This window comes from Protopterus annectens, chromosome 3.part1 (genome assembly GCF_019279795.1).
Source record: "Protopterus annectens isolate FY-2018-M chromosome 3.part1, PAN1.0, whole genome shotgun sequence".
NCBI classification, from domain to species: domain Eukaryota; kingdom Metazoa; phylum Chordata; order Ceratodontiformes; family Protopteridae; genus Protopterus; species Protopterus annectens.
The window spans coordinates 1307838281-1307857318 of NC_056732.1; the positions used below are offsets into that span (position 1 = coordinate 1307838281).

Here is a 19038-nt window from a genome sequence, read left to right on the forward strand (position 1 = left end):
TAGTGCACTGTGTTAAATGGTTGAAATGTGGGATGCGTAGCTGTTCATACTGGAGGCATTGGCAACTATGCAGATTAGTAACAGACAAATGGATTTTGGGAAGAACATAAACAAAAAAAAATGGTGCCAAGGATGTTGAATAAAAAGAAACCATTTGCAAAGATGAAATCTAGGTATACCCCTGTCTGCAATAATTCTAACAAGTCAGCTTACAGTGTTTTAGTGAAGTAAAAACAAACCACTGGAAACAGGAACAGTTCGAAGAAGTATAACTTGTTTAATATAGACAACGCAAGTTTAAAAACATTTGCCAAGCACAGGCTTTTTCAGGCAAGATAAAATCATCAGAATGAATCAATATTTAAATACTCTAAAAAAATACTCTAAAAAAAAAAAAAAATCGAGAAAAACTAAGGGTAATACTGCTCAATGCCAGAAGTCTAAACCTCAAGATGCACGCCCTCGAAGCCCTCCTCAGTATGGAGAACATCGATGTCTGTGCTGTGACTGAAACCTGGTTCAAGGCTCCTGAGAGCACCCCAGCACTATCAGGTTATACCTCATATCATGCGTTCCGGCCCCAAAATCCAGACCGAACCAGAAAAGGAGGGGGAGTATCCATATTCATAAAGGATACCCACACCTCCAGGTTAGTGGCAATGCACGAAGCATCGGAGACCATCCAGGTGCAATTAACCATAGGTAAAACTGCCCTACAGTTTGTAACATGCTATAGACCACCTTCTCAAACTCAGGAAACCCACACAGCCTTCCTGAAGACACTGGAGAGTATGAATGTCTCTCCAAACACCATCATATTGGGTGACTTCAACTACCCAAACATAGACTGGGAACATTACTCAAGCCCCAACACCCTAGCCCAAAGGTTCCTTGAGTTCATAAACTCAAATGCAATGGAACAACTAGTCACCATTCCCACAAGAGGAGAAAATATACTAGACCTGATCATCACAAACATGGGGACAAAATGCTCCACACTGGAAGTATATCCCTCATTGGTGAGATCAGACCATAAATTAATCTCACTGGAGATACACATCCCGCCCCCACCCCCAGCAAAAAAGACCTCAGTGAAGAACTTCTCAAAAGCAAACTTCACACTTCTTAAGACTGGAGTGGTATCCTTCAAGGCCCCTGAGCCAGTGGAAACCACAACCCACGCTGCTGAAACCCTTACAAATGCCTTCTACGAGCACCTCCAGGAATGTATGGATCAAGCAATCCCTAATAAAATCAAGACCCTTTCCACCAAAGGCAGGCGCCCGGTCTGGTGGACCCCAGCCATAAACAAACTCTACAACAAGAGGAGAAAGCTACTACATGACAGAGCAAAATCCCTAAAAGGGAAGGCATCTCTGATCAATACTAGCAAAAAACTACGATCACTCATAAAATCATCGAAGGCCAACTTTGAGAGAAAAATCGCTAATGACACAAAAGATAATCATAAAGCTTTCTTTAGCTATGTTAGAAACCTGGGTGGAAACTCCCAGATATGCTCAGAATTAGTCCAAAATGATAAAAAAATCACTGAACCCACAGACATTGCCAACATACTGGCAGACAGGTTCAGTGCAAATTTCTCCTCCTCCCCAAAAGGAGAAATATCTATCCCACCAGAGTCTAGCCTCCCAAACATCTCAGATGCCCAGGTGAGAGCTGCTCTTTCTAAAGCAAAAAACACAGCATCAATGGGACCGGACAGTGTCCCCGGCTGTGTGCTACACGAACTCAATGAGGAACTAAACCCACACATAAGGCTGCTGTTTAATCTTAGCCTTACTACAGGATACATACCCAAAGAATGGCGTACGGCAACTGTGGTCCCACTCCACAAAGGTGGTGCTTCTACGGACCCTGGAAATTACCGCCCCATAAGCTTGACGAGCCTTGTCTGCAAAGCTATGGAGAGGATCATAATAGAACTCATAAATAAAGACATTGGGGACCTACAGACACTGGATCCTACCCAATTTGGCTTTGTCAAGGGCAGATCCTTCCTCTTGAACTTGGTCGACTTTTTCGAAACAGTCACTAAGGCCATTGATGAGGGTAAGGCAGTTCACACAGCCTACCTTGACCTAGCAAAGCGTTCGACACAATACCCCACTCGGGCATCATAGAAAAGCTCACCAGCTTAGATGTAAACCCATATGTCACAAGATGGGTTGCAAACTGGCTCAAGGACAGAACACACAGGGTTAGAGTTGCTGGTGCCATGTCAGACTCTAAGCCGGTCACGGCGGTGTCCCACAGGGCTCAGTCCTGGGCCCCTCTTGTTCGGCATTTATTTTTCTGAAGTGCAGGCACACATAGGGGCTTGTGGCTGACAAAATTTGCAGATGACTGCAAACTGGGCACCATAATTGACACTCCATCAGACACAGACATCCTCCAGAGAGGTCTCATAGAAATGGATAACTGGTGCCAGAGCCATGGCCTTAAGCTAAATGCCAAAAATGTATAGTCATACCCTTTGGGAAAAACAAGGTAACCCCTAATTACCACATAAGTGGTAATCCATTAAACACGGAAGAAGTTATCAGGGATCTGGGGACCCAAGTTGACAGTAACCTCTCTTTGACACTCACATTGCCAAAGTGGTTAGGAAGACCTTCTACATTGCCCACCTGATCATGAAGGGATTCACATCCAGATCAGGAGAGGTCATTGTACCCCTGTACTCTTCACTTATCAGACCAATGATTAACTACAACGCCCATTGAATGTACCTTACCCGACACCTGCGGCAGTTGGAAAGACCCCAAAAGTTCCTCACCAAAAGGATAAAGGGGATCAAACATATGTCATACGATGCCCGACTGAAGAAACTCCAGCTCTATTCAGTCGCATACCATCTGCTCATAGGTGATCTGTGCCTGACATACAAGGCCATGTCCAACCCGGAATTAATGGACATGCTCCACCTCAAAAAATCCAAATCCACCAGAACCACGAGAGCAAGAGACTTAAACCTCAACACGGATATAAATAGGGCGTGCTGGAGGGACAGATTCATCACCCAGAGACTCCTACACTATGGAACAGAATCCCAGTCCATGTGAGGCAGAGCCCCTCACTGACTCTGTTCAAGAGAAATCTTGACGAGTGGATGGGAGATCGTAGGTTTACCCCGGGAATCATCTCTGTATCACTGCTGGACAGAGGCACAGCAAACTAATGGGTATAGTATTCTCATCCTAAGGGGTGGTGAAAGCCACACACACTCTGGCTAGGCTTATAAATGCCCTAGGGCAGATAGCCTAGTATGAACCTATGAACCTATGAACCTAAGAAATCACATGATCTAACTAGGTTAATCAGAACTGCTTGTTTAACTTTCTGAGCAAAGGTTTTAAAGACACAACCATTAAATCCTGGTGGCATGTGTGCTTTTAAATGCACTATCCAATGGTATTCATCAAATGCAGTCAAATGTTCTACATTTCCCCATCAAAGAGGCTCTTTTAAAATGCTCACTATCAAAAATTTTAAATCATGATTAAAACCTTTGAGTTTATGCTTATACAATACATTTGTGTCAACATGTCTTCTTAAATCAGAAAGGTGGTTACAGATACATTCTTTAAATCTTTGGTTAGTTTTGTGAACATAATAAGCTTGACATTGGTTACATATGGCTAGATAAACTAGATTCTTTCTGTTGCAGTTACCATAAACATTTAAATCAAAATTAGACTTAGTAACTAGATGTACAAACAATTTTCCTTTGTATATAAATTTACAGTAAACACATCTACCACATTTAAACATACCTCTCTTTATAGTTTCATGATGAAACCTTATGTGTGGTTGTCCTTTGTAACAAAGCCGACATTTCAAGTTATTACTATATTTGTATCCAAAACTAGCCCATGCAGATATGTTTAAGTCAAGTTCAAGGACATCAAATAATATGTACCAGTATTTGGAAATTATACATTTAACATTGTTGGTGTTTCTGTTATAAGTCAAAAATCATCTTTTCGCATTTCTGGGATGTGCCCTATTTATTGTTCATTTAGTATTAACAGAAAAAAATTGGTTTCACTGTAAGTGGGCATTGCTGTTTGATTGTTCACAAATAGCATTGATGTCCTCAGCCTTATAACCTCTGTCAGTGATATCAGCTGCTAACGTATCTACTTGAGAATCCATATAAACATCTAAAGTATTCAGCTTTGCTACTGTAAACATCTGCCCCTTGACAATATTATTGAATGTAAAATGCAGTTGCATGCTATTATGATGTAAGTAGCATTCCACTTGGATGGTTTCTGATAGAAAGTAGTTTCTAGTTTAGAGTTATTATTCTTAAAAATTGTAATGTCAAAGAAGTCTATGCTATCATGAGAAATCCATGTTTTAAACTTTAAGAATGGTACAGTGGTTGATAAATATTCATAACATTCATTGAAAGACTCAACATCTCCATACCAGATTAAAAACAGATCATCAACAAATTGGAGATAAAAAAAAAACAACTTGATTAAATGAATATGGAACATGTAAATTTAAAATAAAACTGCATTCCCATATATACATTACAATGTTCGCATAGCTATTGTCTACAGGTGTACCCATGAAACTCCTCGCTTTTGTTTATATAATTGTTCTTCAAATAAAAAGACATTATTTTTTAAAACTAACATTAACATTTGGCAGAGAGTATTGATGTATGCCTGTGTGTATTCTGTAAAATCAAGCAAAAATTATCTTAATGACTGCACTCCACGATTGTTGGGGACGATTGTAAAAAGAAAATCTACATCTAATGTAACAAAGGCTCAACCTTTCAAATCAATCAACTCTGACCATTCATATAATTCATGGAGAAAATCATTGGTGTCTTTAATAATAATCTTTGTGAGTTCAAAATCAACCCTTATCTGAGACTCTATGAATCTGAAAATAGACTCTGTGACCCAACCTCTAGCTGAGACTATGGGTCTAAGGAGCATATCTAACAGAGATTTATGCATAAGCCATACATGAATGGTATAACCTGTGTGCCCTATTCAGTCACAGCCTCACCTCAGGTTTTGTCCCTACCGAATGGCGCACTGCTACAGTCATCCCTCTCCACAAAGAAGGAGCGACTACAGACCCTGGGAATTATCGCCCCATTAGCCTGACGAGCCTGAAATACAAAGCTATGGAACGCATCATCATGGACCTAATAAACAAGGATATAGAGAATCTCCAAACTCTGGATCCCACACAGTTTGGTTTTGTGAAGGGTAGATCATGCCTGCTCAACTTGGTCAACTTCTTTGAGTCAGTCACCAGAGTTGTGGATGAAGGCAACATGGTTCATACAGTCTACTTTGATCTAGCCAAGGCCTTTGATACCATTCCCCACTCAGGAATCATAGAAAAACTCACTAAGCCAGACATCAACCCCTATATGACTAGGTGGGTTGCAAACTGGCTCACAGGTAGAACCCACATTGTGAAAGTAGCTGACTCCAAGTCAGACTGCTGACCAGTTACAAGTGGAGTCGAACAGGATTCAATCTTGGGTCCTCTCCTGTTTGGTATCTACTTCTCTGAAGTGCAGGACAGACTAGGAGGATGGTGAAAAATAGAATCTTAGAACATCTGGGAGACATGAGAAACAATAGACTTGAGACCCCTGTTGCATACCACTTCCACATGGCCCATGGGGGTTCAGCAGTTAGTTTATTCTTTGGCATTTTAGCCAAACTGTTGCACACACAAGGGAAGAATTTTTCAAATGCATTAAATAATTTGGAAACCAAATATATTATTAACTTCAATACACTAAACCCTAGGGGTCTGAATCAGGAACTAAATATAAATATATAATATAAATATTTATCAAATGTATTGATTTGTTGTGGAAAAGTTTTTTTATTGATATTTAATACACAGTGTGATTTTGTCTCAGGGTATTTATGTGTAATGATTGTTTGAGGTTGAATTTATGTCATATATACATATATGAAATTGCATTTATTGTGTTTAGAATTAAATTTTTGGTTTATCCTGCATTCCCATTTTATTGTATTTATTAATGCACAGGTTTTACATGCACCTTTTGTTGTATTGTTGCACAGTCACTTTAAAATTTGAGTTTTTAAAACTAATGTAATTGTTTAATTAGTGCAATTGAGTTAATTCACAGCTAATTGGTTCTGAAAATGTATTTAAAGCAAGGCTTTGATGCTGAAAGTTATTCCCGTTTGAAGGCATACTGGCCAAGGTTCTAGGAAGCATCAATAAAATACTGGTTGTGAATCTACGGTGGTTAATTTTTTTTGTGAAGGTTTTCCTGGTTTGCTTTTCCATTCAGTTGGTGGTGTTTATATTCTTTCGTTTTGGGTTTGTGTTTGTTATCCATAAATATGTATATAGATATATGTGTACATATCTATCTGTACATATATATGTATATACATCTATATCTATATATATAGGTCTATGTCACATAATTGAACCACAATTTGCTGAAGCTCTTTGTAGAAATAAAAAGAGCGAATGTTCAATAAACTAACGTTCAACTCAGTGAAAAATACCACAGGGAAAGGAAGCACTTGGCCATCTTACAAACAAAACGCATGCAACAGCAGTATGTCAAACCCACCAACACCCTCCTAACTATATAAACCAACTCTGAGAAAGCAGTTTCCTAATATTATCCAACTGCTTCCTTTCCCTGTGGAATTTTTTGCAGATGTGAGCGTTCCTTTTATTGAATGGTCACTCTTGTCGTCTCTACAAAAAGCGTTTTGGCAAAGTGTAGTTCGATTATGCAAAGTAGACCCATATATATATATATATATATATATATATATATATATATATATATATATATATATATATATATATATATATGATTTTTATCATATCCTTCTTGCAAGTATATTTTGTTAATTTAAGTGAACGTGACCCAAGTCCAGTCTATCTTCCTCAGTTTGCATAATCTCAGAATCAAATAAGTTAATTTCAGGTTGTTCATCATAAAGTAAGTTAATTAATGTATCTGTTATCAATATTAAATACACATTCGGAAAGAATGTCCACATTTAATTCAGATGGTCATTTTACTTATGGTGTAGTTTAAATAGTAAATTTCCTGTAAACCACATCATTTTTCATATGCATGCAATCTTTGAAGGAGGACTGTAAGAACACAAGTGGTACCTTTTGATAAAATAGTCCAGTTTGTAAAAGTTGAACATTCATTTTATTTTGAGTATGAAACTGTATCACCAGCAGAAAACAAGAATATCATCCATCATTGTGAGAACTGCTAAGATCGGCTCGAGTACTATGTATTCTGTAGTGATTTCATTTTCTCCAGGACAGAAGCAGGATAAAGACACACAGATGTGGATATCAAAATGTTGCACAACATTAGGCAAGAGCTATTTAAAGGAAGTTTATAGCACCTTAATCTATACAGTGTTGAAAGAAGAAGGCAGATTCTGAAATTCTGGAAACATTTTACACTTCAAAAGGAATCCACAGAATAAAAATGTTTACAAAGGTAGATGAGACAAATATGAGCTAGAAGACTCAAGAAAGATATGACAAAACATCTTTTTCATGGAAAAAAGTGCTAGATGATTGAAGCAGTATTCCTGAAGTGGTAATAGTGAAAAGTGGCAGCATTCAAAAACAAACTAGATAGATTTATTGATTTTCTTATGATGGGTAGAAAATAAATGAAATGTGCTGTTTATTGGCTAGCTCATAGGTAAGTACTAGGCTGCCTGCCCTTGTGGGCCATTCTAAGCCTATCCGTTTCACCTCAAAGGTGAGAATTAAACCCTGCAATACCTTAACCATTATGCCAAGCCCCAAGCTCCTAAGTAAGCCCTTTGTGGGCCATTTTAAGCTTGGTCAATTTCTCTTTCAAAGGAGATAATCAGATCCTGTACCTTGTATCTATGACGTTAAGACCTTAACCATTATGCTAAATCCATCCTCTTAATACTGGGCTAACTGCCCTCATGGGTCATTTTAAGTCTAGACCTCAGATGTGAGAATCAAACTCTATATTTTGTGAATGTGAGGTAAACAACTTAACCATTATACTAACCCCCAAACTAGATGATATCACCCCAGGTGGGACTCAAACCCACAATCCCTGGCTTAGAAGCCAGTACCTCATCCATTAGTATCTGCTGCTTATCAAGAATGTAGGAAAATATGTAGACTAGGTTAGATATTAAGTCCTTTTCTGGCAGACAGTTAGCTACATCTTGCACTTAAGTGTACTGTATTTCAACTGACAAAATTTTCACCATTCTTCAAGATTTTGCCCCTCTTTTCTCTCAAAGCATTAAGAGTTTTTGGCATATTGCCCCACTTGGAACTATTTGCAGCACTAGGCCTTACCCATCTTGTGCAATGATATGTCTGCAGCACTAGTCCTTGCCTATCTTGTGCAATGATACGGTTGCAGGACTAGGCCTTACCTATCTTGTGCACTAATATGGTTGAAATATTAGGCCCTTCCTATCTTGTGCACTGATATGTTTGCAGCCCTAGGCCTTACCTATCTTGTATACTGATATGTTTGTAGCACTAGGCCTTGCCTATCTTGTGCAGTGATATGGCTGTAGTACTAGGCCTTACCTATCTTGTGCAGTGATATGGCTGTAGCACTAGGCCTTACCTCATTTTTGCAATGATGTGGTTGTAGCACTAGGCCTTGCCTGTCTTGTGTACTGATGACCATTTACTCCTACTCTATGTTTTACTTCTCAAACAATTACTTGTTACACATCGTGCCCTACTCACTTCCATGTTTTACTGATGGTGACCATCACTCTAGGTGACACATTATTCAGCACCTTGCTGATGTCCAGATAAAATTTAGAAGTCAGAGTATATCAGACATTTGGTGGAAGATCTTCTGATGGCAAGCAGAAGCAGAAGCAGAAACCTGCAATATAAGGAGGTATGGGTGTCAACTGAAAGTATACAAAACTGGTGTTTAGGCTTCAGTGAGTTAATCCTCAGTTCTTTTAACAGAAAGTAATGGTGGGGAGATTGTTCTAGAATGTTTCTTCTATATGGCATTTCACATTTATTTAAGTATTGACTTTATCTCATTACTGCTAGCATGTTTAGCCTGTACATGCATGATGTTTACCGTATTTTGAAATATGATGAGCAGTTTTAAGCTGTTATATTTACTTACCTTACTTCATCCCCCTCTGGGTCAGTGGCTTTAACCCCTACTAAGGGAGTACGTTTTGGTACATCTTCAGTTGCATTTGCAATATATACTACAGCTGAGAAAACTGGAGGCTCATTCACATTTTTCACAGTAATGTTTATTGTTGCTGTACAGCTTTCGTTATATTGCACTCTGTGTAGTGGCTCTGGATTTTCGGCTCTAACCACAAGGTGGAATGCAGATTTGTTTTCAAAGTCCAGGGGCTAGAAGAACAGAAAAAAAATTCTTCTGTTATTATTCAGTGATTATTGCCTGACCACATCAGTTATGCAGATTACATGAATTGTCTGCACTCCCACATGCAGGAATTAATATTGTTTAAACATTTCAGTAACAGGACATGATCTCAGCATGTTTTATTTACTTATGTTTTTACATCTTTTTTTAATACAAGATGCTGTAATGATATAAAAAGCATGTTTAAAGTAGCTTTGCTTAATGGTAAAGGAAAAATTGTAACTGGCTTACAATATATCAAATAATTCTATAACGCCAACAATGACATCTACAACGCCAACAATGACATTAACTCTTTCATCTCATATACTTATGTATTTCCAACAACCTTGTGAAATCTGCAGTCACTTTAAATTCCTTGGATACTTTGCATACATTTATTTTTTGTTTCTGACCATTTTAGAATCATTAGAGCTTATAGATCCCAGACAGGTGATGGCTATAACTGATTACATTTAATTTATGGCATTAAACTGTAAACACCCTGCCTACTAAGAGATAAGACTGCTTATTTAAAGATAAGCTATTGTATGTCTGCATGGGATATCATTTGAAAATAAATGTTCATTTCTTATGTATGTGAACTTAGCAAAGGAAGAAATGTATATATAAATGGAGGATCTGGGTTGCAGTTTCACTATGTGTTTGTGAGTTTAAAATAAAAATTATTTTCGGCACTTATGCGGTGTTATGCACACAGAATTCTACATTAACACTGAATCATTGATAGAAAAACTGTAGATGAGCTGTTTTTCCTCATCTGTCACAGATATACATCTATTAGCCAGCCATTCTGGGCTACAAAGGAACGGTAACAGAAATAAATAAGATGTCTTTATAGTACTGAAGGCTGACAGGAGAAATTTATCTTAATTTTAATGCACAAAGGGTGGACAGCTGTTTTCCCTTGCATAGTCATAAAAAGAGCTCCAACAGCCATTTTAACAAAGGATCACAGTGGCAAATTAGTGTAATGTGAGTATAGCAAGTCTCTAAAATGTACCCGTTTTCTAAATGAATAGTGATAGCATGGGATGATTCACCATATGTGGCGAAAGATGATCTGCAGTGCTTTACATCAAGTTTGGACATACACATGTGAGGTCAAGGAAATATGCAGCCTGGTGAGAGTGACAGGGTAATAGGCTGCAGTTAAAATGATCACTGCATAGAATTGTATATTCATATGTAAGCATGCATGCACTTCATCTATTTTCATTTCCAGTCACTGTTATCCTAATCAGATGTAAGCTATCATAAGATGGACAGTGTGGCAGTTAGTGTAGAGGACAGTAAGGCATTTAGAACAGAGAATTAAGGCCATGAGGTGTTAACAAACTGCTCCCTGTATTGCAGGGTTGATTCCCTCAGCCTTTGTTGCCTACAGAGTGATTCTGAGCAAGTTAATTAATCAGATGATGCTCTAAGGAATTGCGATAGGATCCTCAATAATCTCCTGGACTGCATGTCTAATAACTACTTATAAAACTATAGGTGCTGGTGTTGAGGAAAAATTGACCTGTGGGTGCAGAAGAATAAGCCTGTGATTGGATTAAAAGGTCACTAATGGGTTGATATTCATCACACTGAAAGTATTAAGAGTTTACTTTAGTCCATTGCCATGGTGATAGTACCCTTTCTCATATGTTGTTCACTTATACTTCTGTTCACGATTCCTATGGGCCTCCATTAGGAGGCACACACTGCAGCTCACAATCCCAGAGAATGATGGTTTGGGCATTGGCTTATTGACAGGCCCTGATACTCATAAATGCAATTCAGATTCATATGTGCACTATATTTAATAGACCGCATTATGTACCGCTATATATAGACGTGAATCACAGTAATAGATGCCAGCATACAAAGGAATGTCAATGTTTATGTTTGCCAGTATGCATAGTAACCAGTGATATACAAAGTGCACCAATATTTCTGTCAAGGGGAAGTACCTTGTAAGTTGACAATGCTTCATAAAGCAGCCTAGAAAAGAAACATGTAGCTACATAGGAAGGAATCTTAAATTTGTATCTATATTACATAATCGAACTTTTAAAAGTTCAAACGACATATGGTCGACACCATATGATCGAACTTTTAAAAGTTTGAAAATGTAATAAAAAAATAAACCAAAGAAAAAACCTACCTGAATAGTTTAAATACTTTAAATATTAAAATTTAAATATAAAACTCTTTAAATATGCCAACTCCGAGATCGGACTACAGTGCAGAAAAGGGAAATCTTCCCATTCCACACTGTACGGAGATCTCCATTGAAACGTTTGAACTTTTAAAAGTTCAATCATATGGTGTCAACCATATGACGTTTGAACTTTTAAGAGTTTGACAATGTGATATACACCCTTAAATTTTAGTAAGTTATTTTGAAGAAAGAAAGTGGCTATATTACACCTTACTAAGTTGCTGTCTCTGGCTGTGCTGTGTTCTGCTGTCATACCCAACGCTATTTCATAAACATGTTTCACTCATTAGGCATGGCAGTGGAACAAGGCATACCACAGCATATCATAGCATAGCATAGCATAGTTGGAGCACCCATTGGAACAATCTTGGTAGCATCACTAAGTGGCTGAATTTTTTGTAAAGTGCAATAGGCCCTCCCGCCCTCATTCTTAACAGTGGCCGATATATTGCTCAGATTTCCATATTGAATAACATGTTAGCACTGGATGGGGGATCTCTGCAGTGACAACAACAAGACTACCTGATTGAACAACTGGGATGTTTTTTCTAGAAACAGAAATTACTATAACAGTTAATTATTATCCATTTTGTTTGCCTTATTTTATTTTTTTTGTTGAAAGTATAGAAGGTTAATAAAAATTTCCTGCTTTGAAACTGGAAGATATCGCCAAGACTGTCTGTGCCCAGGACATTGAAAATAATTTTAGAACTGTATACCTAGAGTTAAGGTATTCGCATATCAGTAGCTTTGTTTTATTTTGCACTAGAAAAACTGTCTTTAGGTTTTACTAACGGATTCCTACTGCATTATGAATTAGGCTTTTGAATGACCCTTATAATGTTAGTTTAGCAGCTGCATTATATCTCTCAAACTCATAGTGCAAGCATTCTGGACAAAGCTAAAAATAAAAGGGGACAAAGTCCTGAAATCAGGGACAGATTTTAAATATTGCTCTTAAAAACTTGGAGAGTTGATACAATGATAGACTTTGCATTAGCATGTATTTTCTGATAGATATAAAGTCTGAATTATAGATTTTGCAAGGGACAGATAAACATATGCACCAAAAATCTAGGCATTCTTTAGAATTACTGGATGGTTGAAATGTATGAGATGCATTCTTTTTTCTGAAATGTAATTATTTATTTTATGTTTTAATGCTATTTATCTGTAAATTGGGTAAGCCCATTAGTAACAAGTGTTTCTTTTTTAGTGTTGCACAGTGGGCAAATGGAAGTTGAGAGAACCAAACTCAAGACTTATGAAACAGTCAATTAAGTGTTCATAGCCTTAATCCTTTGCACTAAATTTCAGTCAATAAAATGGATTCTTTAAACTTGTTAGCTGTTAAAATGTTGGCACAATCTAATAAGGAAAGGGGTCCTTAATTAATCATACCTGTCAGTGGTGAATGTTGTCACTCCCCTGCTAAAAGACAGCACTAAGTCTTCGATTGCCAGATTCAAGAGAAGCTTTCAGCTTCTGCAAGACTCCAGTAACTGACATAACAGCAGCTGTTCCATACCTTAGCTATGTACTCATACATCAGGTACTGAGATCAAACTATCCCGTAACTACTGCTGTGCGAGCTAATAAAGAGTACACTGCTTTTCCTTTTGCTCATTTCAAAATCTAGTGACCTTCAGTATTTTTACCATTCTGTGTAGGTTTACATAACATGTTCCATCATTTCATCTCCCTTTGTTCCTACCATTCTGTCATGTTATCAGTATGATTGTGGTTTATTTGAAGATATGTAAAAGCATTTTTTCATATTTCCCCTTTATAATCTTTTGGTTCTCAGATATTCTCAGACATTCAAACAAATCATTGACTGCTTTCAATTAATAGATAATATCCTATTTTTTCAGCATGTCTCATCTCCAAAGACCTTCATTCCATATATTTTTCATTGAAGGCTCTTTGCAAATGTTATCAATTTTATGTATTTTATTTCATAAGACCCCCAAATATCTGCACCATATTAAAGTATATTGATGATCATAAAAATAGAATGCAACTAAATCTTCAGAATGACTAAAGTTAATGAATATTAATGAATATTAGAATAAATCCAATTGCCTTAGAAACTGTTATGCCGGCAAAACCTATATTTAAGGTAACTGCAGCTTATTGTCAAGACATTTGCCAATATCATTAAACAGACCATACGCCTTAATAATGGCACCATTCTTTCCATACATATGATGCTCCACACTTCTTTATCCATACTCAGGGCTAATTTGAGTTCAGCTGCTCATTCTCAAATGTTACACTGAACATTTTGAAAAACAATTTGGTCCCATTTCCCAGTAGTTATACCCCTTGATTTTATGCTTCATCAGAGCTGGCCTTAAGTGAAATAGAGCCCTAGACAAAGGATTCCATGGCATCCTCCTGTTGCCCAAAAAGCACTTCCTACATCACCCCAGTGCTACCCATTTCTCCCTATCCTAGCTTCCCAGTAGTGTTCAGATTATTTTTTCTGTTTTCCTACATGTTCGTCTTAATCTGCACTTAGTTCTTTCTCCATCCTCTCAGTATCAAGACTGCACTGTAATAACTGTGGATGAAATAAATAAAGCCAGGATTCTCAAGGCCAAAAGGCCTCTTAGAAGTCATTGGGTTCTAGAAACTCTGACGTACATCTCTATGCTTTTTTCAAAATTTTTGATTAATTTTCCCCTACCCTTTCAACTCACACGCACCAGCAAATCTACATTGCAGTGACCATTGAGGAAATAACTGAATAAAACTTAAGAGTCTGGGGTCATTAAGTTCCAAGATGTCATTCAGTTCCAGATGTTATGAGGTCATTTTAGAGCTTTTTTCCCCAATGTTTGATCCTGTGATGACCTGAATAAAATTGTGAATACGGAAAGAAATACTGAAGTTTTATATTTCAAGATAGAAATAATTTACATCCAAGACTTAATGCTTAAAGTTGGCAAAATAGTTGTTCTCAGTAAATGAGATGTCAAATGCTTGTGAGGATGCAAAAATTATATCTGGAAATAATATCTACCTCCCTACCCCTTCCAAAAAGATATGGTAATCTTCTGTGTACTTCTCTGGTGTTAGATTGGGATGAAAAATGAAACAAAAAGAAACAAATGGTAACCATCATATATTTCAAGTTTTTGCTGTCAGGCAAATACAGCATACCTTCTAACCACTATACAGCAAAGATAACCACCTTCTATTTACCCCTCTGATGTCAGATCGGGACAAACGTGAAAGCATAAATAGCCAAAGTAACTTCTTTCAACTTGCTGCCCTCAGATGTACATAACAACATGCCTCCTTACCACTGCCTGTAAAAGAGAGCCACCTGTAAATAGGCCTCATATATGACCGAAGAAGAAAGTGAAGAAAATAATGATCACAGCAATGCATTCCAAATTCATACTCCTAGATTCTACATATCCCCTAAAAGAGTTAAATCAACCTTCTGTACACACTTCCGAAGTCCAACTGTTGTTGTTGTTGTTGTCTTTCGGCTTTTCCCTGTTAGGGGTTGCCACAGCGGAACTCCAGTCCGCTAATGATTGGCAGTAGATTTTCACGAACGCCGAGGTGCCAGCTCAATGTTCAACCTTCAGCGAAGGCACGCCCATTTACGCATGTCTTTCAAACACCCACCCAACCGCAAGGAGGACATGCAGACTCCACACAGAAGGCACTCCTCGCACTCCAGCCAAGAATCGAACGGGAGAACCTCTTGGTGTGAGGCAACAACGCTACCGCTGAAAGTTAAAAAAATAATTACCACAGTGTTGTTACCCCTACACAAGTTAAAACACTTTTCTGTATACTCTTTTAAATTAGACCAATTTTATATAAGGTGGGGGCCACAACAGATGCTGCCTTTCCAAAGTTGTGTCAAAATCCACTTATGCTGCCTACAGGTGTGAGGGCTTGCAGACCTCCAGAAGCTCTGACAGCTAAATTTTCTGTGATGCATTTTATTCATTATTTTTAAAAGACATTTACTTGATAGGTAACAACCTTAACAAATTAGCTAGCTGCTACAATAGCATTGCTCGCTTTGCTACTGGTAACCCCTATAGAACCCATCATTGTCGTAACTTGAAACAACTAGGCTGGTTTGAAATTCAAAACTATCTTACTATCCATCAACTCATTCTGGCCCATAAAATACTGTACCAACCAAATAACACTCCTGTACTCTCACAACTCTTAATCCCTTATAGCAATCTTAACTCTCCTTCAAGTAAACTATTGACTACTTCTATAAAATCTAATAATACTGCTGGTAACTCCCTCTTCACCAATTCTGTTGGTACTAAATGGAATTTGTTACCTACTAGCATAACAATGATTTCTTCACTGCCTCTCTTCAAACAAAACATTAAACTACACCTCCAAAACCATTGGCTTTGTTCCTGTAGTAAACCTGATTAACCTTGTAGTAAACCTGATTACCCCTGCAGTATTACTTCTTATCTCAAACCATCTCTCTTACTCTTCTATTACTCTTTTCTCCTCTTATCTTTTCTCTTCTCCCTTTTCATCCCCACCCTGCTTCTTTCCCTGCTAACTTTCTTAACCTACTTTCTCCTCCTCTTGCCCTTTTCTCCCTACCTCACTCCTATTGTTCCACTTTCTTTACTTATTATCTTTGCATACTGATCTCTAAGTATGTTTAATTTCCTGTATGATGTTGTATGGAATTTCTCTGTGTGTGGTACTAAGTATTTAATTTTAGACTAACTTGTTTGAAGATTTTTGAAATTTTTGTTGTTTTTACTAACCTTTTCCTAAATGGCTTATCATCTATGTTGATTTTTATGTATGTATACATTTTTTACTTCTGTGGAGCTTTTCTCCTCGGGCCTCTACTGAAAATGGAAATATGTCCAGCTAGACTAGCCCGGTCAACAAATGTAAAATAAATAAAAATAAAATAAATAAATAAGTGTTTTTACTGCTACACGGAATACTTGCATACAGTATGTATCTACCACTACTGTAGAAGTCCACAGACAAAACTGATGATATCTTGTGGTGCACACATAAAGCATATAGTCACAGGAAACCGTGATTTTTTAATTTTACATAATCATACATATACTGATACTGCTCCTAGAGTACCTTGAAAAGTGCGTACCCATGGATGCACACACACACACACACACACACACACACACACACACACACACACACACACACACACACACACACACACACACACACACAAACTCCCTCTCATACTACATGCTTGCCTTTGAGCAAATTGGAGGAATGTCACTTTATTTTTAGCGTGTCTTTCTTGTGATGGATATAACTATAGCGCCCTGAAAAAACCCACATAGACAGAGGGGAAATGAAGATTCTACACAGAAGGAGCCATAGCTAAGACCTCAAGCAGACAAGCAAGCAATGTGACATAGCAATACTGCTTTCTACAGTAGTGAGCCAATGACCAGCTGCTTTCACACATATCCTGAATAGACCACCCAAGATAGCCACATATTCTTTACAAAGCTGATGTGTAACTTTGATGTAAATTGAGAAAGATTATAGTCAACTTGTTGCATTTAAATACAATACAACACTTCCCCCAAACACCAAGGCAAGCATAAAGCATTAACAATTATCATTTTACACAAGGTTTCAGCAAATATAATACTTTGGGGGACACCAGTCTTGCTAGGTGAAACCAGTAAATGTTTAGCAGTGAGCAAATAACAAGAGGGTAAGCCACTTTTATCCACAGATAGCCGTTGTATCCATCAATTGCACACACAGTATCGACTGTATACCACAGACATCTGATAGTCATTAAAATGGCCACAATAGAACTGCTGCAAACTACTTTACACAGATGCGCGCTAGTCCAGCAAAATATGACTAATGATTTGATCATGACAGCAGGGTGAGTCATTTTTGTTCACAGATAGCCCCCATACCAAGCATTTATAGGTGATTATACCAACACTGTTGAAAATGTACATCTCAGGTGCATTTCTAAAAGGTAGATAAAATAATGACTAAAGTAATATATTTTGAACATTGTTTCACATAAACATACAGTAGCGCAATAAAGTATTCCAATTTTCTTCACATAACTGGACACTTCTTAATTTTTTTTATTTTATTTATTTAACATTTGTTGACCTATTTTCAGTGGAGGCTGGGGAGAAATGCTCCAGATGCATGTCTTTGGATTGTGGGAGCAAACTGGAGTACTTGGAAGAAGCCTACACAAACACAGGGAGAACATACAAACGCCACACAGAAGGCATCCCAGCCGATAATCGAACCAGAAAACCTCTTGCTGGGAGGTGAAAACATTAAGCACTGCACCACTGCACCACCCTAATTATTGACATTGATATATTAATATATTTATACTGCAAAGCCAGATTTATAACTGTTTAAAATGAACAATATGCCCATTCCACATAAAGTGAAGTACTTCTCTTGCTTTATTCAAATGTAATTTTGATGACTAGATGAGAAACTGGAAATTCATCCCTAGTTTAGCACCCATATCCCTCATGGATAGGGGCAGCAAGTAATGTCTTGACATATTCTTTTATGCCTGCTTCTGGATTATTCATATGCAAAATATAAGGGCTAAGACTGCCATACAAATGTTAGAGTAGTCGTCTCAAGATCCACATAATCAATAGCCTGTTAAGTATCTATGAACCTATGAATCTAACAGTCACTCACTTTCAGACATAGACAGCCCCCAAGTAGCAAGCAGTTATATACCCTTTGATTTTTGTATTGTTGTTTACTCCATTTAGTTCAGCTTTTGCAATTTTATATTTCACTGAGGATGGGACAGATCTGTACTGTGCTGAGTCTGCCACAGTATTAAAAGGCTCCCTATTACGCTGTCACAGATGCAGGTTGTCGAATGTGTCTTTGTTGAACTGAAAAACATGAAAAGGCAAAACAGTGAAGCGGCTTTTCAGCGAATTCTTTCCCTGGGAAGGAATTTGTTTGGCCACTTTCGCTACTTTGCCTTTTCGTCACTGTAGTGCAATCTTGGAGTTGGTATATTTAAGTGGGGGTTGGGGGGTCTGGTGGGTGAAGCCCCCCATGTTATGTAATGTTTTACAGTTTTTTTCTTTAGAACAGCGATTTTTTTCCCTTGGAAAAAAAAATCACTGTTCTGAGGTTTCGATGTTATAAGCTTTCACTTAGATGGGGTCGATTATGTGTCATTTTCTTTTCTGAGCGTGCAATATCATAATATAGACACATATTAAAGTCCCCAGACAAAATAACAAATAAAGTCTGCACTCCATCTTTTCTATCATACTGAAATATTCTAAAAATAAAGCTGCTGGATTATCTTTCATATGTCAGTATGGCTCCTCAT

At 37.6% G+C, this 19038-nt stretch overlaps 1 protein-coding gene across 1 annotated transcript in view; it reads right to left on the bottom strand.

Annotated features, from left to right (window-relative positions):
• Window positions 1-19038, bottom strand: part of CDH17 (cadherin 17) — a 776088-nt gene that overhangs the window by 139658 nt on the left and 617392 nt on the right. The window contains exon 14 of the mRNA XM_044067353.1: window positions 9197-9438. Coding sequence (XP_043923288.1) covers window positions 9197-9438 — 242 coding nt within the window. The remainder of the gene's footprint in view (window positions 1-9196; window positions 9439-19038) is intronic.